Source organism: Neopelma chrysocephalum, unplaced genomic scaffold (genome assembly GCF_003984885.1).
Source record: "Neopelma chrysocephalum unplaced genomic scaffold, ASM398488v2 Primary Assembly neopelma1_45, whole genome shotgun sequence".
NCBI lineage: Eukaryota > Metazoa > Chordata > Aves > Passeriformes > Pipridae > Neopelma > Neopelma chrysocephalum.
Genome location: NW_020897704.1, coordinates 14673816 through 14700818, shown reverse-complemented (window position 1 = coordinate 14700818; position 27003 = coordinate 14673816). Strand labels below are relative to the sequence as shown.

Sequence of the window (27003 nt, the reverse complement as noted above, 5' to 3'; positions counted from 1 at the left end):
ATCTATATATAGGGTTTCAAGAAAGAACTATATCTACTTAAAGTCAATGGAAGGGATGGAATAAACTAAGTTAAAATAGATTAGGGGCTGGATAGAAGACAGACAAGGTTGTACAAACATATTATATCACTTTATTACAACCTTAACATATGTTATTTGTATAAGACTGATCTTAGAAGTTATATTTCTTTACAAGTTCAGAACATACCACAGTTTAACATTTATAATTGAGAGTTTTCTCCAGCAAGATTACTGGCATTTATGGTTTTCTGTGAATAGTGTCACAACATCAATATGAGATTTACAATGAGCACTTCTACATTACACTGTGAAATACTACGCAGTGAGTCTTGAACAAATAACTTAATTTTCCTTTGAAGCTCAGAAGCATAATAACTATACTAGAATGGACACACAGCCTTCCAGAATCAAACTAACATCTCCACAAAGTGCTACAGTGTTCTTGTGTAGATGTACCAAGACCAGTGATAATTGACTAAACTCTCCATTATGCTTTCTCCTGAAATGGCTGCTGTGATTTAACCCCAACCAGCAACTCAGCCCCACACAGCCGCTCACTCACTCCTTACCACTTGGATGTGGGAGAGAATCTGAAGAGTAAAAATGAGAAAACAACTTGTGAGTTGAGATAAAGACAGATCAACAGGTAAAGCAAAAGCCACACACATTAGGAAAGCAAAATCAACTCTACACCAAGCAAAACCACCACAATGGATGAAGTTTAAGATGCCCGGCAGTTTGTTTTAAGATATTTTTCTTGGTATTCACTGAGAGAATATATGTTATGCTGGACTCCAAGTTTCAATATTATACTATCCTAAAATTATTGTTGGTTTAATTGCAGTGTCAAAAAACTCAAACAAACAAAAAAACTTCCAGTGTGAAAATGCATACATCCCTGCTCTCATGACTAGAATTAGGATGAATGTTTTCCTAAGATCTGACAATAACAAGAAAAATGTAAACTGCTGTATCAGGTAGTGAAAGTTTTGCTACCAGATCCAGCATGCTTACTCAAATATGAATAAAAGCAAGGGTGAGAACAAAGCAGTGTTGACTATCTTGCTGCTGGATGTAGGTCACAAAGTTTTTACAATATAAATTATATCAAATTCAAACGTAAAACAATTCAGCTCACTTGCAGTGGGCTTCGTTCTGCATTTCCATCTGGTGCAGACTTCAATAAGAGCTTTTTTCCTCCTGAAACTAGAAATTGAGATCAGGTTGCCTGCACTCTATAGTCAGTCCTGCACAAACAAACAGAATGAGAATTATTCAGTAAGATTACCCCCTTCTTCCTTATATAAAACACAGACATAAAAAAGATACTACATGCCAGGAACAAAATGGTATTTTGGTATGTGGCATTCATTATCACAGAACACAGAACCATAGAATCATTTAGGCTGGAAAAGACTTGTAAGATCATCTAGTTAAACCATTCAAGCACTGCTAAGTCCACCAGTAAACAATGTCCCTAAGTGCCATATCTACATATCTTTTAAATACCTTCAGGTGTGGTGACTCCACCACTTCTGTGGGCAGCCCGTTCCAGTGCTTGACAACCTCTTCCATGAAGAAATATTTTCTAATATCCAATCTAAACCCTTGCTGGTGCAACTTGAGGCCATTTCGCCTTATCCTATTGCTTGTTACTCATGAGTAGAGACTGACCCTCATCTGTCTACAACCTCTTTTCAGGTAATTGTACAGAGTGATAAGGTCTCCCTAAGCCTTCCTTTCTCCAGGTTGAACACCCCCAGCTCCCTCAGCTGATCCTGGTCAGATCCATGCTTTAGAGCTTTCTCTAGCTTCATTGCTCTTCTTTGGACATCCATATAGACCATGTCACACTTTTTTACACTGTTGCAGCAAGCACATTGTGGCCGAACCCAATAACATCTGTGGGTTCTGCCTAGCAAAGTACATGTCACTCCAGCCACAAAGGTGAAACGTACTCAGCACACTGCTAATAAGGGTTTATTGCCTATAACCCACCCCCCTGGCAAAAGACACTTAAAAGACTTCATAACTGTGTGCTATCTATTCACACAAGTGCTGCAATCACTGTATCACTGTATATGTTGTCTTAAACTGTCATTGGTTTCAAAATGCTGATTACTGAAGAGTGAGTTTATATACAGTATAAAACTAGATTAATAAAACTTTGATTCTCATTCTAACTTACCACATTTGGGTGTTTTTTAAAGTAGTTAAAAGACAAAAGGCCCTGCTCTCTTGTCTTTTATGCTAGATTTGCAACAGTGTGAATTATTTATGAAAATGTAAAAAATATATCCAGAAATTGAAATAAAAGAGAAAGACTTGATCATGAATTAATACTTTTTACTGATAAAATAAACTGAGAGAAAGACTTTGCTGCCAATTAAATTTTGTAGTTTTACAATAGGAATTTTTATTTCTGAAATACAGACTACCACGGTCAATTGAAAGATTCCCAGTAATTTCAGTAGAATCATAGAATAGAATAATGGGATCACTTAGGTTGGAAAGGATCTTTAAGACAGAGTCCAGCCATAAAGCTAATCCTGCCAAGTCCACCAAGCAGGTGCAAAGCAAACTTTCTGTAAGATGCCTCATTATATCAATACCTGTCACTCCTGTGCTCCTTCACAGAAAGGTCTCGGTCAGATATGACAGGCAATAAATTTAGAATGGGATGAAGTAAGAATAAAGAAAGATTTACTTTCCTTGTTTGTCATTCAAGACTATATTTAAGTGCTTTAAAAAAAAGGACTTGTCAGGTGTAATAGATCTTTAGGAATTTCAATGCAGATAAATTATAAGAATATCTGTAGGACAACATTGCTGTGATATACAAGCTATGTATTTAAAATACTGTGACTATGTAAGAAAATAGTTTATTCATCAAACGTAAAGAAATTGCTTGTTTAGGAGGTTTTAATGGCTTTTTAAAATTTCTTGATGAAACTACATTTGTACTTTTTTTTCCTGCATTATGGGAGGATGGAGACATATCAAGAAACTTTATTCTGCTAGTTCTATGCTTTAAATCAATCATACTTTTTTGTTGAAATAAAGTAAGTGGGAACTCATTTCAGCCCAATTATTCATATCCATACATGGTTTTAGAATGAGATCACCATTTCTAAACATTCTGCCTCTTTATTAAATACCTGTCATATTAATGAATTTTTAAGCCATAAATAATTAGGTGAAGCAAAAGGGTGAACAATTAGTAAACAACACATTGTTCATGGAATAAGTCCTGCTTTCTTTTCTTCCCCATGCTTCAGGGTGGCATTGGCTTCCTAAGTTTCAGCTTCAAAAAAAAGGCAAAAATTCAAGACCTGACTTCCAGCCTCACTTCATTTTGCAGGAACACTGTTACTTGAGTCCACCTTTTCTCAAAACTGGGCTCCAGTTCAAGTTTCTCGTAAATCCTGTAAAGCTTGCAGGCTGATCTCGAGTTGTAGATCACAGGTCTTCCCATGAATGCCACACTTTGCTGAGCTCCATTTTCCAGCCCTGGCTTCTCCTTCGCACCTCAACCAGCTTGTTTGGACCTCTGTATTTCTTCTCCATTCTGAAGCCACATGTAGACAACTTCTCTCTTTCTTCCCTGAATTTCACTTACAGCGTTCACTGTAGGATTAGTTTGCAGAGGGTCTTGTTATACAGTTTTAAATAACACAGTAGAATGGAAACTTTGAATATTGCCCTATTAAAACATAGAAGCATTTTCTCTAGCATCTTTTTCACTTTTCAGCTATTGTTCAGTGTATTAGTACTGAGGAAACAGTCACAATCCAGGCCTTACAGTACTAGGTACCCAGCCATGCATTGCACAGTTCCACAGTGTTATTGCTGTTGGAATCATTCACAGCTATAATTACTGCCCTAAGAAGCTCTATAAGCATCAGAAGTGTAGGTTTACAGAAAATTTTACTAATGATGAAAGAAACATTCCTGTGTAACCCTCTACTTCTCTATTTATTATTTTGCATTATCATTCTCTGATCTGGTCTCCTGTATGTTATATTGAAATGGTACATCTGAGTAAGGGTGGTCTAGCTTATTCTCACCTCCTGAAACAATTCTCCATATGTGTCTGCATAGTCATTTGCACCCCTTCTTGCCCAGACCAACATGTGTTGGTTGCCCACTCTGGTGGGTTCTCTATCAGGAGAGCATCTGTTTCCCAGATCAGTGTCCCTGGATTGCTGAACAGGCCTCTGGGGGCCACACAGCTGAGAACTGAACATGAACACTTTCTACTGAGAAGAGATGAAATGGGCATATGCTTGATCCTTCAAGTAGGGAAGGAGCCAGGTGGGGCATTCCCTTTTATTCTGGAGGGGTGTTGGCAGAGTGGTAATTCTTCACTGTGTTGCCTACTGTGAGACTGTAGGTGTTTTGGGCCACAGCTAAGTGAAGGGCCTTGAGGGGAAGCTGTGTAAGGAGCAGCTGAGGTCACTTGGTCTGTTCAGCCTGGAGGAGACTGAAGGGAGACCTCATCACAGTTACAACTTCCTAGAGAGGAAAAGAGGAAGGGCAGACACTCTGTGGTGACCAGGGACAGGACCCAAGGGAATGGCCTGAAGTTGTGTCAGGGGAGGTTTAGGTTGGATATTAGAAAGACGTTCTTCTCACAGAGGGTAGTTAGGTGCTGGAAGAGGCTCCTCAGGGAAGTGGTCAAAGCACCAAACCTGACAAGAGTTCAAGAAGCATTTGAATGATACACTCAGCACATGCTGTGATACTTGGGGAGTGTCCTGTGCAGGGCCAGGAGTTGGACTCGATGATCCTTGTAGATCCCTTCCAACTCAGGATATTCTGTGATTCTGTGACACTGATAATACTAGTGTGGGAGCCCAAGAATAAGGAGATGCCTTAAATTACACTCTAAGAAGTAAATTTGTCCTGGTCTTGTGTGACCTGAACTAGTTCACATTTCCCCCTCTTTCCTCCATGCATGTCTCCAAACCTTTAATCCACTCCTTAACATTTTCTTTCTACCCTGGATCTCATCATGGTACATCCTGTATGAAGCAGAACTTTCATGTCACAGGCCCATGACTCTGCAGTTGCCTGTTGCACCCTGTGGGGAAGCAGAGGTGCTCAGGTGAGCAGTTACAGCTAAATATGCAAAGCGGTGCCACTTCGGGTGGCAAAACTATAAAGCCTATGGAGACCTACAAAAGCTGGGCTAGAGATACTCTTCAGACTGTTTGAGTCTACAGGCTGCAGAATCATTTTAGAAAATGCTATTTCGGACTTGCATCCAAACCCTGAATCCTACGTACCTACAGGTAGGTGGATAGGTGAAGACAACTGGGAGTTCTTCCCACCAGCTGCCAAATGCCAGCTCCAATCCAGAAACAATGTAGATGAGTGACTGCATGCTTTACAGATTGCAACTGAAATATCGTGCTGGCTTTGAGCCCGGGCAATGCGAACACTCAATTCTTCATTTGTGGATCTCAGCTTTGATCCTTTTGCCATCTTTAAAATGGAGACGAGCACTTCTCTGATTTACAGAAATTGTTGTGAGTTAATACATTCAAGATGATGTGACTCTTAAAACAAAGGATGTAAAACCAACATGAATGCTGGGTCTGCTCTTTCATTTTCACCTGTTGAACCAATTAAATATATTACAATATAAATACAGTGCCAGAATTAAATATAAATACGTAAGTATATAAAAAGAAATAAAACAAAAAAACCGTAACCAAATCGAAAAGAAAATAAAATTGGTCACTGAACTTTTAACTGCTTTATCAAATAAGCTAAGAATTATTTCCCTGGATTACTTTCTCCATTTGTACTGAGAATGTATAGTTGCCACAGAGACTGCTGTACGTGAACACGGGTAAAACAGAGGACGGGAGAGGGAATGTGTGCTCCTGGATTTCCAGAGGGATCTGAGATGACTATCTGGGTTAGCGATGCGGCGGGGCGGGGGCGCAGCCCGAGGACTCCAGGCCATGCGCCCCGGGGCCGGTCCCCGGAGGCTCCGGGGACCTGGCGGCGATGGGACGGGACCCCGCGGAGGGCGGGGGCGGCGGGGCCGGACCCGCGGGACCCAGCGGCGCTGCTCCCGCCGGCATTTATAGATACATCTATAAAACATCTATTTAAAGCAAAGCCCAGACTGGTGGCACACGGTCTGTGTGCGGCTGCTGCTGCTGCCGAGCCTGGCAGGAGGGGGCTGGAATTAAAATAAGGCACGAAGCGGTTTTAAAAATAGCGTGCGGGCTGCGCGGGGCGGGGCGGCGGCTCCGCGGCCCCGGGGGCGCCCGGCCCGGGGAGTTCCTCGGCGCCTTGTATGGAGCGCGGACGCTACAGGGCCCGGCGCCCGCCCCCGCTCCCCGCCCCGACTTTCCCCGCTGCCGGCAGGGAAGGCAGGAGCCGGCAGCAAGCTGCCCGTCTCCCAACTCTCTCCCCTTCTTCCCTCCTCTCCTTTCAGGAGCCGCCACCCCGCCTGCCTCTCTCCACCTCCTCCTCCTCTTTCTGCTCTGCAATCAGGGGAATAAATCAGGGACGGACGCTCACACACACACGCGGAGTAGGATCTGTTACAAAAGTAGCGCTGATGGCGGCGGATCAGACGAAGCTGGAGCTGCTGCTGGAGTAGCAGAGAGTGGAGTATCTTTCGCTCTCTCCCTTTTCTCTATTTCGTCTCGTTCCCCACTCCACCCACAGATCTCCATCGTTTCTCCTCCTCCTCCCCACCCTCGGCCGCGCTCTCGCTTCTCCGCGCATCTTTGGGCTGCGCCTCCTGCGAGGGGGCGGGTGGGGGGGGGAGCGGAGGAGGCTTTAAAGAACGACGGCCCCCCCGCACCGCCACACACACGATAATTGAATTTATTATTATTGCCGTCTCGCCGACTTGGGAAAGGGGGATCGATCTTCGATCAGGAAGATGGCTGCTGGCTGGCTGCTGGTCTTTAGCCTGACACTTTTCCAGTCCCTGGTGATGAACCACTCCTCGGAGGGACCGTTCCCCTCGGCCACCACGTAAGTCCCGCCGGGGTCCGGGGGTCCGGGGCGGGGGCGCTGCCGGGGTGGGGGCGCTCCTCGGCGCCGGGGACAGCGACAGTACAAAGGGAAATCAAGTTAGTCCGGGGGAAAGTGGCGGTGGGGAAAAATTGCAGGATTTCGGCAGCTTTTGCTTAGGAAAGAGTCAGGCTAGCGGAGGGTCCCGCCGGGGCCGTCGCCGCGAGGGGAGAAGCCCCGGTGACAGCCGGCGGCGGGACTTTTGAGGTAAAGGCTTCGCCTGGAAAGCCCGCTCCGGAGCGGCTCCCGGCTCCAAATATACCCCATCAGGTCATCCTTGCCGAGAAGAAAGTTTCGAGTTACAAAGAGTCCGCCCCTTCCTCCCACAGAGGTTATTCCAGCCTGGATGGAGATTTAACACTGTTTACAAAAGAAAACGAACAAAAACCAAACAAAACCCAAAACCAAACCAAAACAAAAAAAAACCACAACAAAACCACCAGGAAACTTTCGCAATTTTATTAAAATCCACGCAGAAAGGCGGATTTTGTTGCGGTTCCGCGGCCGGCACGTGAGATGGGCGGGCGGACAGGGCTGGGAGTTCCGAGCCCGAGCTCCGGCTCCCTCCTGCTTGGCCGCGCTCCAGTGCATCCACAGGGGCTCCCGGTGCCGCGGGGTCCGGGGGTGCACACGCGTGGGTCCCGCCGAAGGGTCTTTTTTTGCACGCTGAAAGCCACACAACTGAAGAACTATTCTCTTCAGGCTTGGCCTTGCAGATCGTTGTTTCTCAAAAATACCTTCGCGAGAGCTGAGGGATGCTCTCGGTGCACGCAGCTCAGTGCCTCGCCTGGCCCTGAGATGGAAATCTTTGAAGCACTGCAGAGTTATTAGCATGAAAGTGTTGCCCAGAGCAGTGCAAAGATCACATAATAATGATGCAATAAAAGAAAGGCAAAAAGAAGCCGATACATCATATTGGAGATTCGCCAGCATATCGGGAAAAAATCCACGACAAAGCACTGTGATCGTGTTTTCTTCCTTTTTCTTCTCTCTCACCTCATTATTTTTATATTCTTTTTGTTTGGTTGTTTTGAGATTTTTTTTTAAGCACTTACCTTAGTCCCCGAATCTGGGTTAAAGCTACCAGTAGGTAACTTGTAAGTGGATGACTCACTTTAATGCATTTTACATAAGAAAAACAGTGCTAATGGTAGTCTTCCCTTATCGTTTAACGCTGGGTAGAATTTATTACTGTCGTTCATCCTGGGCAGAAGGATGAGTTTACAACAATTATGAGCAATGCATTTTCACCAATTAGTACTGCTGGTAGGCTGTTATAATTGGATTCAGTTTTCAGTATCGGTTCCATTATGAAAGGCTCAAAGGGATGCTAGCACTGTTATATGAAAGAAAGGAATACAAAGATAAGTGTAGAATAACCACTTAATATCTTCTAAGCTGAATAAATACGGTCTTTTATTGTAGGGAAAATTATCTTTTAAAATATTTTCTTACTGTTCTTTTAAAATCTTCCAGTTTATAAAGATGTGCCATGTAGAAGCAAGAGTAGCCAAATACAAAGCCCAGGCTTTTTAAGTCATTGCTTTTCTTGTGTTTGACCTCCTCTATTTATAGTTTCTTATTGAGATGATAAGGTTATCATGCACAACTAATTACAAATTATCTTCTACATAGATTTTGCTGGGTTTAAATGAGAAGGAAATATATAACCCAGTGTATAAAAAGATTATGTATAATTTTAAATAAAAGTCTAGATAGCTTTTTAGGGTAAGATTACACGATATTTCCATTAAAATTATTTTGTCCCCTGTCCGTTTTTGCTAATTCCCTTCAGAATTTACCTTTACCGCCAGCAATGATAATAGAAATTGTCAGCAATGAAACATATAACTTTAATTGTAACTATAACTATGATAAAGTGATTCAGAGTATGATGTTAGTCATCAACGTTTTCATGCTCTACACAATCTACTTGCTGTTGGCTCTCTTTTTTTCTCATTATTATTCCACTGAAACATTGTAGAAATAATCTATAGTGCCTGTCCATCCTTCATAGTTATGTTTCCCCTTTGAAATGGAATCAAAGTGCAAGCAAGACTTAGTTCATTTACAAAGAAGCACAACAGGTTGATGCAGAGAGAGCTGCTTTGCAAAAAGTAATGATGTAACAGGTGAAAGAGAAAACAATTTTTTAATTCTTTTTTAAACCTTGACAGCAGTGTTTCATTTCCTACTATGGATTACAAATGGGAAAGAACAAAGAGAAATGACGCAAATGCTTTTAATGTGAAAGATATTATATATTAAGAATACTAAAAATAGGAAAAAACATGGGAGAACAGAATAAAGGAAAGAAAGGACATGAATAATTGAAGAACTGAAGGTTTGCTGATGATATGTACTTAGCTACCTACTTTCTCCCCATTATTTTCAGTCCTTTTTTTCTCTTAGTTAAAAAGTTGCTCTGAAGAAGCAGTATTTCCCAGCTGTTGGGTCAAAAATGTGCATATTCAGGGCCGTATAGTTCATGATTTCTTTAACAACTGCTTTTTGTACAATCACTTTTCCTTCAGTCATCTATTTCTTCTGCATCTATAAATATTTTAACATGTGCTTTTACTAAAACATTTAGAAGTATCACTAATACAGTAATATACAAGCATGAAACATTTGTAGCAAAAAATGCCAAATGTTTAAGTAATGCCTGTAGAATCTCAGTAATTTCACTGATTTTACTTCTCTGATAAGGCAGGAAGGCTCTGATATATTTACCCAGCAATATATAGAGAATTTCAGGTTTGTGCTGTATGAAACGGGAACCTTAATTTTTCATTGAAGATCTGAGCAGGTGGTATGATCACATTTGTTGTTTCTGGTGTTAGAATGTTTCACTGCAAATATTGAAGACTTTTCTTTAATGAACTATTTAAATATAGCAGTAATTATGTCTTGATCTTTAGCTATGAGGCTTAGCTAGCTGCTGAACGATGCATATTACGTATCATTAAAATGTATCATTTTCATTGTATCATGTATTAGGTATCTATCATATGCTGGTACAAGATACCATGTTCTTACTTTTAACATAGCAACTCCAACTCCTTCAATTATACATACAAGACATCACATATTTTGCACTTAGATGAGAATATTGTTGTCTATAGTAATCCTGTCACTTTAAGTACACTACTGGTATCACAGTACATAAAGTATTTCTTTCTTTGTATCTGTATATATTTATTTATCATCGCATCTATAAAGGCTTCAGAAAAAAACGCACCATTAAGTATATGTAGTTTGTATGTTTCCTGATAACGATAGCACAGGACTCAATTTATTTCTGTTCTTTTCTCTGTACTGCATCAAAACAGATAGTCTTGAGTTTAAATATATGTTGTAATTCTTAAGTATCCTTTTGGCACAACATGTCTTAGCAGTGTTGATATTGCTACTGATAGTGAGTAATGTACTATATAAAGATACACCTACTGCTTTCTGATAATAAATCTGTACATTAAAAAAACTAAACAGATATTTTAATTTTTATAAACTTACAGATGAAGTTTTTCAATATCAATTAGACTCTTTAACTACATCATTTTTTTTCTCTAATTTTCCTCTGCTACTTCTTTTCTCTTTTCCCTTATCTTTTAGCATTTTTTCATCCTCAGTCACCTGTTCTGTATGTATATATTAAATTATACATTATACTCAGGACAAATTTGCCACTTAGATAAATTGGTGTAAAATATTATGTGGATAATACAGAACATAAAAATAATATACATATGAACATATATCTGTATGTATACAGGCAAGACATTTTTAGAAAAGAAGTTGTGTATTCCCATTTTTCATTTGCATGAGTCATCCTTACTGTTTTGGTGTCATTAGGACAACTCAGGGAAGTCTGTATGAGTCATATGAATTAGAGCTTGCACAACTGGGACGTTCATATTTTTAGTTTCTTCACATGGACCTAACAAGTGTAGGTCCTGCTGAGATTGTGGCTGGGCTTGGAACGCAGCGTTGCTTTTGATACAGCATCGGTGACCAGAGATAGAGGGATGACGTTTATGATGTGTCCTTTTCATCTATTTCTACTGTCAGATTTAGGGATTTTGACACATCTCATATATATATAATCTCATTTTCAGCATAAAGTCTGTGATAGAAGAATGCCAGTTTTACTGCTGACGTTAATTAGAAAAGACTGGTGCATTAATGGACAGTAAAATATCAGGCTCTTTCTCATTTGAAAAATGTTTTTTTTTCCCAATCTATTTAGAAATCTTCATTATTAGGAAAAAAAATAATCTACTGAAGTGTACCTTCATATCAGTGAATTGGAAAGAGAGCCAAAAGACGTAATCTCCTTAGAATCAGAGAAGTGCAATATCACCTCTTAGTGTTTTCTCAGCAACACACATCTGAATGCTGAGCATTATGCAAGATGTACAAACCCATTGGTATTTTAAAGAGTGTTGCTCCAATCCATTCTTCTAGTAGAAACATACTTAGGTGTGAAACAGAAACAGCTTGTTGATTGGTGGTGGGGTTTTTGGTGTTTTTTGGGGGGCGTTGCTGGTGGTTTTTTTGGTTTGTTTGGTTTTGGTTTTTTTTTTTTCTTTTTTTTTTTGTATCTCTGTACATATTGTGGTAAGAAATGCACGCTGTTTGATCCCGCAAAACATTTTTCTGTTTTACATATTTTATGATGAAAATTGTGAATCAGTATTTTTTTTGTTTGTTTGTATCCCTCTTAGACATTTATGCTGAAGCCTCAGAATTAACAAATTCTATAGATTTACATTTCGTTCAGTAAAAAAATTCAGTTGAAAACATTAAAATAGATACTGATCATAAAAGGTGACATTTCATTGAAACAAATCAGCATTGTAGAGGTTCTTGCCATCTTTCGTTTTGCAGTGATGCTATTTTCAGAACTGCATTGCTCATACCCTGCAAAATGATTTTATCCAAGAATTCAGCTGCTAGAAAGAGAGCTGGATCTTGGCAGCACATTAGTCTGAAATGTATTCATTGTTAAATAGAAGGCCGGTTGTACAGATCTTAAAAATATATATGTAGCAGAACATTTTAAATTGATAGAAGCATGGTCAGATTCTTATTGCTTTAATCTTTTGTAACAAAGAAACAAACCAGACTATAGTTGCCCACTGGTAACTGTGATCTGACATGTTTGTCCTTGATTCTTTCTTGTCTTCTGCGAAAATCCTGTATCCAAGGTAGAGTTGTCATCTTCTAGACCAATATTTGACAGGGATTGCGGTTTAGAAGCATTTTAGAGTAGAAAAAGGATTCATTCTCTCTGTTGTTGACCATAGTAGAAGCAGAATCGAGGCCCAGACTGTTTTGTACTTCTTTGCAGCAATACCTGGGTTTTTGATCCTGGTTTGCTTGGGGTGCATGATGTGTGTCGAGTGCTTATAAAGACCTTTGTGACAAAAGCTGATATTATAGACTGCAGAAAAAGTTGCTTTCTAGTGCTTTGTTAATGAATCTGCTCTAATAGAAGAAAAGATTTACCAGAACACAACAATGGAATAAAATTATTGGACCATAGCTATAATTTGGTAAAGCCAGATGCCATAATTCATTTATGTCTTTTACAATGCTGAATCAGACTTCTCAATACAAAGAATGAGAGCTCAGTGTCCTCAGTGTTCCAGTAAAACACAGTTAGCACCTTGAAAATGCACAGAATATAAGAATTACAAAATAAAAACTGCATTTCTGCCCCCAGCCCTGGACAGCGCCTGTGTACTCTGTCTTAGATCACTCTTAAACCATTCTTGCATCAGCTTTTTCATTCCACCTACAGCAGCTGCCAGGCAGGTATCAATGAATACTTAAATGATTTGCATTTGAGATTACAGCTCTGATTTATCTCTCATGTTAAATCTGTTAAATAGCCTGATCCCACTCAACTTTCCTCAAGCATGTATAGGGTAATGCTCTGTTCTGTAGGATCAGACCAAGAGCTGAATTTTGCATCAGTTGTGCCATTGCTTACTGCCACAAATTGGTCAGTACTATTAGAAAGAGTTGTGATTCTTCTTTCTCTCCTGATTTCCAATGGCAAAAGAGAACTGGATTCAAAATTGTTTGCAGAATTTGAATTTTATATCATGCAGTTCTGTGTAATGCACACAGTAGTGATGCAGGAGCATCTCACATTTAAGGTGGAAATATGTAACACTGATAGTGAAATTACTGTCAACTGCATTGATACTTCAGTAATGTTCATGGGTTGGATATTCTCAATTTAGGGTCAGACTATGGAGCTTGTACCCTGAAATTAAAAAGTTCCATTGAAAAAGTTCCATAGAAAAAAAAATCAGTGTAAGAGTCAAGATTTTCAAAATACACCTCAGAACTTTTTAATAGCTAAAAATTAATAGCATATGCCTGTGGCTATTCAGCTCAAGAGGGATTTGTCTTTTCCTTCTCCACTGCTTTCCAAACTAATTTTTTACCTACTCTGCTTCTAAGCAAACTCAACATTTCATACCTTCCTTACTTCCAGAATTAATAAGATTTCAGGGTGAAATGTAAAATAGACTCTCTTTCACAAGCACCCTGTGACAAGATTATGGCTCACTGTTTGGGAACGTTACACTAATGATGTCAGAGAAAGGACCACAGTTTTTGCTTATGTCCCTCCTTACAACACCTTTTTCTGCAGGACAACAGCAAACTGATGACAAAGAGTGAATTTCTGTTCCTTGCATAATTTTTTGCTATTTATTTACAAATATCATAACAAGTTTATGAAGAAGATTGACATTATTTTGCATCAACAAATCAGCAAGCTTTTGCAGTTAATTACAGTAATTCAAAATCAGACTTTTTTTTTAATCTGAGGCAGGCCTGAAATAACCATAGAATATGAATGTGAAGTTATAATATTGCTGACTATTATAAAAAATGTTTTATTGGATTTTCATGCTCTTTTTAAATTAGATTCCCACGCTCTCTCATGTAAGAGTTGGCCAGGGTAAGAACTATAGTCTGACTTTGTGGCAGATTTTTTGTGATTTAATATAAATTTAATATAAAATAGTGATTTAAACATTTTTCTTTTTTTGAAATTTCCTTGGTTTCTCCAGAGCCATGAATGTTGAGCCAGGAATGCATAAATGAGAGGATTTTTAAAAAAAAAAAGGTGTCCTATGGCTCATATGGACTAAGAATAATTTTTGCACAGCCTTCATTATCTGCAACAAGTAGGTATATATTGGATTAGTGGTTCTTTTTTCAGCCCTCATGCATATAAAGCTTCAGTTGAAATCTATGAGCAAAGTTACTAAAATTTATCCATTATAATAAAATTTGATTCACTTTTGACCTGATTTGAGATGTAAGTAAGAACACGGAGGAGTTGCTGAGTCCACAGTCTAGTTTTTGTAGTCATCAGATGATAAATTATGTTAATTTTTATTTAAATGAGAAAAGCTAGACTTGAATCATGCAAACAATATTCTAACTGAAGAGCTCCTATTTTCCCTGGGCAGCTTCCCACTAGACTGGTCTGAAAGCTTAAAACGTTCCCTGGCGATATCTCTCCATCCCTTATATTTACTGGGATTTTTTTTTTATTTTTATAAGCATGGACTAAATCTTCTTTCAAGTAGGCATAAAAATAAACTTATAAAAGTTCTGTGAGTAAGGGTGGCAGTATTAAGACCTAAATCAAGGCATGCCATTTTTCTCAATTGTCACTTTTAATACTGTGCTGCATTTTTCCTTATGCACTAAGGTAGTCTTAAATAAATCAGTAAAAGGGAAGTTTTCCTCATTCTTGAATTGAGCAGAAATTTGCCACACTAGGCTTGTGTTGACTCTTGATTAGAAATTCAAACTTTTTCCATAGGAAGAAACTGAGTCATGGGAGCTGTTATGTCTTAGGTTATTAAGTGAAATATTTTGCAGTCTGAAATGGATGAATTGTGTTATCAATACTGCAGGAAGGAGGAGAGTAATGAAAAAGAGATGACAGGAAGTATGGATTACAAAGTTAGGGTTTTTACTACTCCTTCCCTGATTCTTACAGGTTAATAACTTACTCCTGCACATGGAGATCCAATATCCCATTAGACTAGTCAAAATGTTGAGGGATAAGTTCAACAGTCCATTAAAAGGCAACTTTTGATTGAGGATATTCTAATGTGGACCAGTGGTGGGAAAAATGGTTTATTTTGGCTGAATGAACCCTCATAGTAATACTTTTCCCCCGATGTTGATTAGAGTAGCCTATTTGGTAGAAATCTCCGGGATCCTAAATAGAGCCCTATATCAGGAGGCAATGTTATCTGCCTTGCATTATTTCATAAGTTTTATACCCTAGTTTTCCATAGTAATTTCTCTCAGTAAAGTAGGAAACTGCAGTATCTTACCATTTAGTTGGGCAAGAGTTTTTTGTCAAGATTAATTTGATAGCTAATGCCTCTAAAGCTCTCTATAGTTGAAAAGTGTTGTTACGCTGTTAAGCCTAGTTTATTAAGATGTGTGTTTGCTGTATTCCCACTTTACCTCAGAAACATGCATGACCAAACCTTTCCTGGATGGATAATACCCCTGGTTTATCTGGTTCTCAAAGTGGTATTTTAATAGAACCTTCTTAGAGAGGTACCACCACATCTGCTTCTTTTGGTGACTTGTTGTCCGGGGAGCTAGAAGAAGTTAATCCCCACGATCTGTACTTCTTGGATGTACACAGATTGCAAGACATAAGCTTAACAGCATTTTTAGAAACTAGCAGGAGTCAGCAAAAATCTGCAGACAGTATTGTGAGGAGAAACCAGCAGATCTGACTCATGCCAGTGCTTTGAGCTGGTTGTGCTCCTTTGCCACACTCAAATCGTGGTTCTTTTCATTGTTGAAAGCACTTGGAGCTGGAGATGCTGAGATAATCTGAAATTTGTACTGTGAATATTTGGTACTTAAAAGACAGGCAATAGTGGGATATAATACTAGCCAAGGGCTCATGACACTTGAATTCATTAACCTGATCTGTTGCTTTTGCAGCACAGACTGCTGCTGGTTTTATTCCTTCTGTTCCCATTTCTAAAATGGGAATGACACCCGAATTATCATTCTGCTTGAATCAGTGTGTTGAGTATTGTAAGGTGTCCTGCTTCTGTAAGAAAGATGCTGATAAAAGTACATAATTATTTCTCTTTATACGCTAGTAGCAGGTCTAAGATGATCATCAGCAATCACTAATTACCTGATGATCACTAAGACTCTGTAAGATTTCAACCAGGAGTAACATAGTTTCCATTGCAATTATTTTAGCTTACCACAAACAGTAGCATTTTGTTGTATTTACCAAAATGTTTCTGTTGCCTTAGCATCTTCTTGATTAGACTTTTTATCTGTTGGGAATATATTTTAGATTATGTAGATATATAAGCTGGGACAGAATTACTGATTGATGCAGGAACATGTCTTAAGGAGATTTCACTGTAACATACACATGGGGAAAAGGTTTGTGGTAACCAAAGGTAGAATCTGGTCTCTTTTGACTGATTAGAAATACATCAAGGATTTGTGCATGACTAAGAGTCTGTTTGAGGATTTACTCTTTGGAAATGGTCGGATACCCAATTTCATCCTTCTTTGCACCAGTGTAATTTCAGCATAATGAGTATCAGTCCTGTATCATTCAAATCCTGAGTGTAAGGATGAATTCACATAAAATAATTTCTGATTAAACACATACAGGTTTCATTGCAATGGAATGAGTCATCACTGTCAAGGCCTGATTGCAGAAATTACATAAAATAAGATGTAATACATGATCATATTAAGCTTTGCAGAGGGGAATAGTAAAATATCACAAAGAAACCATGTGTGATATCAGATGTGGTCATTTGTCTTCCTTTTAAGTGATAAGCTCTGACACCACTTCATTGTCTGTGCCTCACTGAGCAAGTGTCCATGTAAAAAAGAACTTCTTTAAGTGCCGGAAGGCATTGAAAAATGTTCCCCCAGATTAAGAGCAAACACAATTTTATTACATAAAAGTGTGGAATTGTAAGGAAGAAATACTTTCCTTTTCAAAGTACTGCAATGTCTAATAACGTGCAGGATAACTGTAAGTGGCTTTTGCAAATTTACTTTGTTGTGGTTTGGTTTTGTATTTGTTTTTTTTTTTTCTTCTTTAGCAATTAGTTCTAGAGCTCAATTTGGAACGCTAGGAATGACATAAGTAATTTAATTTAACCCCTCACTATGCACAACTGAGTAATTAATTCATCTTTGGGTACGACGTCTTGATTTTTCGGGTGATTAGGGTTAAAATCAGCAAGAAAATGATGGACAAACTTTATAGGTGTTTCCAGTGAAGCTGGATTTGCTCTGAAAGACAATATTGGTACTTTATGGGGACATGAGGTGAAATTCTGATGTGATAGCTTCTTTGCTATTAGAAGCACTTGGCCAGTGCCTTTACTCATCTGCTATATAAATGTTCCTTGTATAGACACACTCTCCCAGTCTGCAAAATTAGGATTAAAAGCACTCATCACTTCCTTGCATGGATGGTGAGAGATACAGTTAACAAATGATCATAAAGAATTTTGTAGTGGATGTATAGAACAATAATTTGCTTGCACGTATTTTGCTGATAGGGATTTTTCCTTTCATAGCTCCATTTATTGATAGAATAAAATACTTTTATGGCCGGCTACACAGTTTTGCAAAAACATACTCAGTTATTCTTGTAGATATCCGTGCTTCTACAAACACTTTATATATTCATTAGCGATGCTTTCAGCTTTGCAAACACAGGTTAAACACTGGTGATTAAATATTTTGTTCCACACACATGTAATTACCTGAGACTGTATTTCCTTTTAGTGAATAGTGTTGTACTCTACAGTTGTCCCATTACTCTCTGTGGGAATAATGTGTTTATAGAATAAAATGATGATCAATCTTTTAAAAAATCTAAGTTAAAAGTAAGTTATCCAATTGTAAAGCATAAACACATGAAAAGTAGGAACTGCAAGGTATGAAATTGCCCTAAGCCTTAAATTGTTTTACTTGTACTATTTTCATTGCGATCCTGTTTTCATTTAAAAAACCAATAATTATTTTTTTCTGCTGGAAACACATTTCACTGAGAATATGAAATAGATATACAAGGGCAGAACTATGCTTACATGTTAAAATGTAAGATTCTTATCTTGGTTATTTGACCTTACAGTTTTTATGATTTTGACTTAGTAGTGTTTCCTATAGCTAATTATTCAAAGTACAACTCCACTGTAAGACTGACACGACAGGTGGATTTTGTATATAACTTTGGTAAAGCTGCAAAGGACATACCTTGTGTCTAAGCAATGAAAAACTAGTAATAACTTCCACAACATGGAGAAAGTGCAGAAACATCTGCCTTTGGGAATTGAGTAAGTTTGAACCCAAAAGCTATGGCAAATATATCCTATGCAAAGAGATGTTTTGAGATGTTCAGATGTTTTGCTTTTCTAGGACCTTGTTTCACTGCATGAAGAGAAATCACTTGTTGATGCTGTGTTTTTTATGCTGTGCGACTTCAATAATTGGTACAGCCATTCCTACTGGGCAGGAATTATTTTTTAGCTGAAAATTAACAAACATGAAATATCAGCAGTATACCACAGAAATGCTAACCATTCTAGTTATTTCTGTGAGTAAAAATTTATACTTCTTGTGGGTTTAGCTCTGTATTTAATCATGTAGTGATTTTGGGAGCAACCATATCCAAATTTAAGAGATTTCAATCCTTGAAATTTTAGATTTCTGGTATATCAGATCCAAATTTCATACACCGACACTTAAGGATGTGTATGTGGATAGAATTTAAGGCTTTCTTAGGTCTTAATGGCCTAAACAGATAACCTGCAAACCGGGATCATCTGCAAAATGACTAATTCAAAGATTGCTTAAAATAAAGTAGTTTTTCTTTACCTACAATGAAACATCCCTACAATATCTGCAAAGTAACAAAACATTTTTCTTCTTTTTTCTTTTTTATAACAAAAACAAAAAGCCCAACCAAACAAATAAACACCCCCCCCAAACTTGCAGTATTGTAAATGTGTTTTACTCCAAAGTTCTTAAACAAATCTATTGTAGGCAAATCTAGACTGTATGAGGTACACAGTTTCGTTTGTTGCTGTGGAATAGAGCTTCTAATTCAACAGTAATTTAGATAGATTGAGTTTGTGGTTTGTTACTATGTGATTTGACACGGACACACGCCCTCCATGCGACATTTCTTTCACCTGGGAAAATTGGATAATGAACTAATGAAGGCTTTCTTGGCTTGTAATGCTGTCTATTTTCAGAATGGAGCAATTACACAATCTTTTTAGCACTCAATGTCTATCTAAATAAAATCAATGCAAAATAAGGGCTATTTACACTGAAGTATCCTTATTTTACATTGTTTGTGTAGTTCTCTGAGAGTCTGAAATGATACTGAAATGATACAGTAAAAAAAATATCTCAGGAGCTTTAAAACCAGCAGTTTAATGGCCACCTGATTTTCCTCTCAGCTGAAGTAAATCACTGCTACTTGTCTGCCTCCACACAAATGTAATACCTTATCATTGTTTTGCTTACTTTTTTTTAGAAAGAAACCTCATTCTTTACATCTAAAAACTAGACTTGATTTGAATTTACATGGTTTCAAAGGTGTAAGTTAGGACTGGATTAAAGCTTCCAAACTGTTTATTTACAATAACAAAACAGGAGGTTTGGGATCTGTGTTTTTCTATTCTTAACCAGTTTTCTTCTTCATCTGTGAATTCTTCAAAAGGGCATAGAGAATTGTTAGGACAATCCTTTCAAAATATAATACGCTGTGTAAGTGCTGATTTTTGCTATTACATATCAGAGCAGAATAAATGTCTGAATTCTTATTGCTATTAGAATTACAGTAAAGATGAAGGCACATTCATGCTATCAGCTGCTTCACAGACTTTAATCTACAAATTAAGGTAAGAAAAATTCAGATTAAATATACACAACTAGGTAGCTTGTGGATTCATTCCCTAAAAGCTTTTGTGGTGCTTCTGAACTGTTAAGCTTCTAAATTTGTACTGAAGAGAAATCTGAAAGAGTAAAAGCTCTCTCCTCTATTACTTGGGAGCTGGACAGTACTTTTTCCATTTCCCAACTTTTTTCTTTTCAATCTATTTTATTATTAAAAAGGCAAAATCTGTTAATTAAATTAAGCTTGACTTTTTCTGTTCTCATGCCATGGGACAAAATAATGCTAAAGCTCCATGGAAATTGTCTGTAATTCCTGCTTTTTTGTGTGGCGGTAAAAGAATTTTAGAAAGTCAGAAATTATGTGCAGAAAATAATCTGTTGTATCATAATTTCTAATATGCCTGAATTTATTGTACACAAATTTAACGTGTGACTGACAGAGTATCTCAGACCAGGTATCTCAAACAGCAGCACTGCATGCATCATTTATGTGTGTCTCTGTTCTTTTTAACATAGTACTGGAAATCTCCAATCAAGAAACAGACCCCATATTGTTACACATTCTGTGTGAAAGAAGCTCATGAGGCAGAGATCCTCAGATAGAAATTTTGGCATGGAAACAGCATCTGTAGTAATGATAAAGCAATATAGTTTATGTCTCCTGGGAGTTTTTTCTAATAATACCTGTAGGGGAACAAGTAATGGCAGGGGTAATGTTATGTATACTAATGTGTGCGTGCCTCTAACATGATGCAAGACAGCCAGATCTTTCTATAAATTTTTCCCCTCTGTGTTCATTGTTGTTATCAATATAGGACAGACATGGTTTAGTACTGCGTAGTACCCAAGAGAATGGTATAATATCTGTCATAGATAACACCATTAGTGATAGGTAGGACAGAGCAATAGTTTGCCCAGTATTTAGTACAATGATCTTCACGTTTTGTAAATGTATGTTGTCACCCTTCAGGACTTCATAAAACTTTGTAGGTCTCTCTTATCCTTCTTATCCCGCAGTTGTTTTTGCATGTGAGTATTTCCGGACAGTCAGGTTGTGCTACAAATAGGAAAAAAAAGTATTTGTAGGACGAAGCACAGCTAGTTTATTATAGGAGATAGATGCATTAATTTATTACAGTGCATCTAGCACGGTCCCCTTCTGTCTTCAAACTATGATCAGTTGAAGAGACTTAAATTTCTGTATCTCAGCTTCAAGGCGTTTTTGACAGCTGTTCAGGCTGATATCCTGTGTATGAGTGCACTGAGGTAGCGTTGGTTTTGGTGGGAGTAGCGTGTGATATATTGTAACTTGATACATGCTTTGCCTTATTTCTATGTGCTGGCAATATTATTGAGACTTATAATATTATTATAATCAGCATTATACTTTCCCATTATGACATATGGGATAACTAGTAGGATATTCTTAACTGCAGAATTACAAAAGATTGAATATTAATCCACATGACCTCCAAAGAAAAAAGTGAAAAGCACGAAGGAAAGATTTTCAAAAATATAAAATATACTTCAGACCTAAGTTTGTAAAGTCTTTTTTTACAGGGCTAGTGACTGTGTGATCTGAGGCATATCTCATGATTATCTGTGCTTTAGCTAATTGGTCTGCACCCCGCCCATCATTACCACTCCGCACCATGCCAAGCACAACCCCTTGCTCTGGATCTAATTTCCAGCAAGTATCGAATCATTTAATCCTCTGTATTTTAAACTATGTGGGAAATGCATGGATGTGGATTGCAAAATTCATGTTGACACCAGTAAAGCCATAATTTCTCCCTATGCCATTTGAAATTATTCCTGTGGCATTAGGGCACGCAAAAGTACCGTATGTGTGTGTTGATCATATACAGATTTCCTCTGTGAGCCTTTAGCTCTTTATCAAGCTGAATGTAAGTTCATTATCTTCCACATGTTTTTATATTAATTTGCCCCTTGCCTCTGTGTAATTAAAGTTAATATCTACATAAACATTAGTTATGTACACTCAGCAGATAAGCGTAACTACTGACTAGTGGTTAAACTAACTGGTAGGCAAATACTTAGGATTACTTTTGAGAAGATTCACAGGTATTTCTATAGTTCCTGTCTATACTATGTGTCCATACAGAAACATCCACATTTATGAGTATTTAATACCTTTCAGGAGGACTGAACATTTTCTCTCACTCAAACATGCACATCACTAATTTTTAACAAATAAATATGCATTTCCTCTGCTATTGATGGGGGGAAAAGTCTTTTTTGTTTGTTTTTTTTGAGAAAATAATAGCTTAAATTAAGCTTGGCCAGTAATAGATATAATGTTTGTTGAACACTGGGGAATACTGAAAGGCCATTTGGTTTCCTTTTCCAAAGAAAATTGCAGTTGAATCAGATATTGTTTAAAAGGTTCTTTGGATTGTTATGAGTCAGGGAAGGCAGAGTAAACTTCAGTTTCTTTGTTTAGGAGTTGCCATGTAGCATTTAGAAAGGGATATATGTGTAAATTTCAATAGCATGATTTTTCCTACTTCCCAGGAGTGCTATGACTTTAATCTGTATAAACCCAAATATTTCTGCTTACTGGGAGATCAAAAATTTGCAAGGAGCGGTGCACCTCAGGTGGGAGGAAGGTAGAATCCGTGTGTTGAAAGCAAGCTCCTGCTACAGCTGGATGCCCTTCCATTTGAAATGCAGTACTGTTATTCTGTTTAAAACAAAGAAAGGGATCGGAAGCCTTTGCAATATGATTGTTTTATTAATTGGTTCCATGTTGTTATATAAAGAAACCTACATGATTTTTCTTCTGTTATGTTCACATATGTATCTACGATTCATCAGTTTAGAAAGAAGTGCTTCAGATAAGCAGAGGGAGAGCATCCTGGATTCAGACAGATGTCAGTCAAAGCTGGAAAGCCTATTTCCAGTGACATTGCTAAACACAGGGGATGAATATTTGCTGGAGTTCACTTTGGAATGGTAATGTTGCTGCAAAGGCCTCAGGCTTTTGGCTAAGGAGTGTCAGGGAAAGGGATCCACCTGAGGAGCGCAGGTTTGACACAGTTGGATTGCATCCAGCTGGGAGTATTGCTGTGCCTTCCTGCAGGAGGCTGGAGTTGCTGATAACTAATGAGGTCCGTGCTAGCAGACAGCATGTCACAGAGCAGTGGCATAATAGAAATAATAAGATTTTGCTCTGTTTTCTTTATTGCTCTTTGTTGCTTTTATTTTCAGCTGCTTGTACAAGAGATGGGTCTCTGGATTGCTTGCTCTGGTGCACACTTTCTTTTTTGCTGGCTGTCTCTCTCTGCCTCTTGACAGGTGTAAGGAGGATCCTAAATATAGAAGCCACCCGTCAGTTGGCTTCAGCAATCAGCAGGCACTGATTTAGTATTTTTCTTAACCAGCTAAGCTCCAGAAGGGTGTTTCTTTTAAACCTTTATAAGTTTATTCCGTTTCAAGCTTTCTTTAAAATTATTAACAAACCAGGTTATCCTATAGCATGAAGAATACCAGAAGCAGGCGTGTTTCAGAAATGATGGTTGTTAGGAATAGCTTTTGCAATGGCAAGCAGAAAAAAAATTATTTTTAAAGAACTCTCATGTTTTAGCAGTTTAGTTAATCGTGCAGTATCTCATTGGGGAAAACACTGACACTAGGTATAAGTACAGTCTCCAGTTTTTAGATGAAGGAGCACACTTTCAGACATAAGCAGCTGCACAGTTTCCTATGATTTTTTTTCCTCATGAGAGGGAACTTAACTGCAAGTGTACTGATTAGCTGGGATTTACTTCAGTATACACAGAAATTAGGCATGTGATGAGAAATGCAGTTGTCCTGGTACGGAATGTTTATAGTGCTAACTAAAAGTATTTTTAACACAAAGTAATATTTTCCTTTATGTTAATTTGTTTTTATACTTCTGTCAAAATCAGCACAACAATATTGATTCTTAAAAATTAATTGGCCAAATTTAATAGATTATCACTGCAAAAAGTTCTAATTAGAATATTTGGAAAAAAAAAAGGAGCTGCAACATTACATTAAAGACAAGTTACACATTTTCTGTTAGTTTGTAGGCAGGCGTCTCAAATTCTTTCTCTTCCTTGTCACCGGTTGCCATTAATATTCATAGAAATTGTTCACAGCCTACAGAGGAGATCCTAAAATTGAGTATTTAATTGTGACAAGTGATTTGCATTCAATGATGACCCTTTTTGATACTGATTTGCTTTGATTTTTTGTTTTGGGACTGTAATACACTTCTAATACAATTCTAATATTCTAGGATATTAAACATTGTGTTAAGCAGGAACACAAGAGTAGTCAGTGCCTTTATGTAGCTCAGAAAGGCAGTAGTACTTTTTTCGTGATAGTTGTAGTGTTACATGTGGTCTGTCTGGTTGTGAAAAATTCTGTAACAAGATATAGCATGTGTTATGCTTATGTAAGGTTTTATTTTTGGTAACCAGTTCTCCCTATACCCAGCCATGAGAAATAACCTGTTTCTTTAATTCTTTTTTTTACTGTTCTATAAATTGGTATAATTTATTGGAAGCTTCTGCCAGGTGTGGGATGTCTGCTTCACTGGTTGATGCAGCATTATTTAAACCCCCAGAAAGAAGTAAGAGGGCTGCTAGGTTAAATAGCAGGACTGGCCTTGAGAAAAGGAAAAATGGTTTAAAGTAGAAAATGTTTCCAAGAAAAAGACACTTTTTCGTATTTGGCATAAGAGATCCTGAGATAAGTCTAACTTTCTTGATACAGATAGTCTCAAACTTTATACCTGAAAATCCAAACTGCATCTAATGCACCTTCTTTTACAGAGTTTTCATAGATTAGAATTTGAACCCACGGAAGCCTAGTAGTTTTGGTTACGAGCTTGAGTTTTTGGATTCAAGAAAAACTGAATATTCTTCAGTGGAACCCATACAATCTGACTGTGACTTCTCAAAGGAGCAAGCCAGAGTTGCCATAAGCTGATAATGCAGCTACCTGAGCACAGCTTTAGCTGTAACTATGTATAGGCAAACATATCTGTGCTGTGGTATGAGCCACCAGGTTGGAAGGCAGAACTGCTTGTTTAAAAATGCTTGTGCATCTAATACTTAGAAGTTTATACTCTCCTCAGTCCTCTAGATTTATTTTTCACTGTAGTGCTTTGTTTTTTCTAGTTGACTAGAGACCTGGCTACATTCTGTTGGCCTTTGGCATATCATTTGCTGAGTACAGTGGGAAGAACTTTTCCACTGAATTTTATTTTACCAGCCTGGTATCTCTTAGACAGAAAGGGTGATAGTCTCTCATGAGCCGTGTGACAACATACAGGAGCAGTATTGTGGCTGTATGTCTACATGGTTCTTCTTTGCCCTGTATCCACAGCAGAATATAATAATAATAATGGCCCATCTTCGCGAACGAAGATTTGGGGAAAGGTCTTTTACCTTTCCAGCCTGCGCAATGGATTTTTTTAGGTGAGACACAGCCTGCGCTGAACTGAGCCCACCCTTTAATCCTAAGGTTCATCTGCCGGGGCCAAGCAAGCTTGGACAATGGCAGTGAGGTCCTCAGGACGTAGGTTTGTTTAGAGTGTCCTTCTCATAGATGGATGGCCACACAGGGCTAACGACCTCCATCAGGCCAGGAGACCGGGATTTGAACCCATGGTCGCAGCAGTGAAAGTCCTGCATGCTAACCACTAGGCCACCAGGGGTCTCACAGCAGAATATATGTACTCTACTTTCACCTTTGTGTTTTCATACTCTATATACACGTTCTTAATAGAATAAAAAATTCTGTTGAATTATTTTTCCATCAACCTGCATGGACATTAAATCAGGTCCATATCAGGATTATGTGAAAACATTTCCATTTTTGTATCTTACACCATAAAGTTATATGAAGCAAAAAATACTGCTTGTTCAGGAAAACTCGTACTAAAACTGCTCCTAGCACAAGATAAGGAAAAAAACCCATTTAATTTGTGAGAGTTAGGAAACTATCTTCCTAATAAAACCACTTTTTAAAATCTATCTATCTATCTATCTATCTATCTATCTATCTATCTATCTTTTGATATTTCTATCCATCTGTCTAGGTACTGGGATGAAGTTGGGGATAAGAAACAGTGCTTATAACTGGATTAAGGATCTAAGAGGGTTATAGTAAGGATGTAAGGGTAATTTGTAAGCAGAATGGCTAAGATTGTTAATAAAAATAGACTCACTGATCATGTTACATGCTTGATAATGTTGTGCTTGAATTGCAAATACATGGAACAAAAAGAGTCGCTGAGAATCTGTTTGCAGGGCTGACAGCAATACAAATATATGTTTGTATGCATAAAGAGAGGAGGAACTGTAGAAGCAGAGTTGATAATCTGTTATGCTGAAGTACTTGCTGAAGTGGCACTCACTTTTATATACACACATTTTGGGTACAAGGTAGGTTTTCTCTCCCCTCTCTGTGCTGGTCATTAGAACCTGGCAACAGCAACTGGGGGGATGATACACAATCCTCAGGCTTTTTCAGACAGCAGAGTTACAGATTGGAGGTATAAATTTTGACAAAAGCACAGTCAGTTATGATTTTCCCACAGAGAGAAGGAACCCTTCACTGTTTTGGAAACAGACTTGTGACTAACAGCTAGCTGTATAAATAATGGAGATCTTGTATCTTATGTGATACATAAGAATTATCTGCTTGAGCTGTATGGCAGTCCCTTAAGCAAATAAAGTGTTTGCTTTTCAAAAGGCTGGATAGTTTTTAAACAGTTGTCTCTGCTCTTGTTTAATAGGACTTGTATTACTAGAATTTACATTTAAGCAATTTCAGACCTTCAGACCGGGGGGACATAATTTGTTAATGTAGAAGCAATATATGTCCTCATTTTTGAATTCTAGTCGCTCTTAAAGTTAGTGGTGAACAAAATCATCCTCTTGTGAGGCATTATTCCCATACTCTTAGTTCAGC

General features: G+C 38.0%; 1 protein-coding gene and 1 long non-coding RNA gene across 5 annotated transcripts in view; one reads left to right on the top strand and one right to left on the bottom strand.

Annotated features, from left to right (window-relative positions):
* Positions 1–111: 111 nt before the first annotated feature.
* On the bottom strand, positions 112–6650 carry LOC113965688. Of its 2 annotated transcripts, XR_003533604.1 has the most exons (4): positions 6562–6650; positions 5310–5639; positions 1160–1268; positions 112–611 (listed from the first exon to the last, which is right to left on the bottom strand). It is a non-coding gene; the product is annotated as an uncharacterized LOC113965688 (long non-coding RNA). The 2 variants fall into 2 exon arrangements; XR_003533603.1 differs by having other exon boundaries at positions 112–1268.
* The window catches only part of CACNA2D1 (calcium voltage-gated channel auxiliary subunit alpha2delta 1), a 383935-nt gene continuing 363342 nt past the window's right edge, over positions 6411–27003 (top strand). Inside the window, exon 1 of one of the 3 annotated variants that reach the window (XR_003533601.1) lies at positions 6411–7026. Coding sequence is in view for 2 of the 3 variants with exons in the window: in XM_027679464.1 (XP_027535265.1) it covers positions 6932–7026 (95 nt within the window). In the remaining variant the exon portion in view is untranslated. The remainder of the gene's footprint in view (positions 7027–27003) is intronic. The other 2 variants (XM_027679464.1, XM_027679465.1) reach the window with 2 other exon arrangements.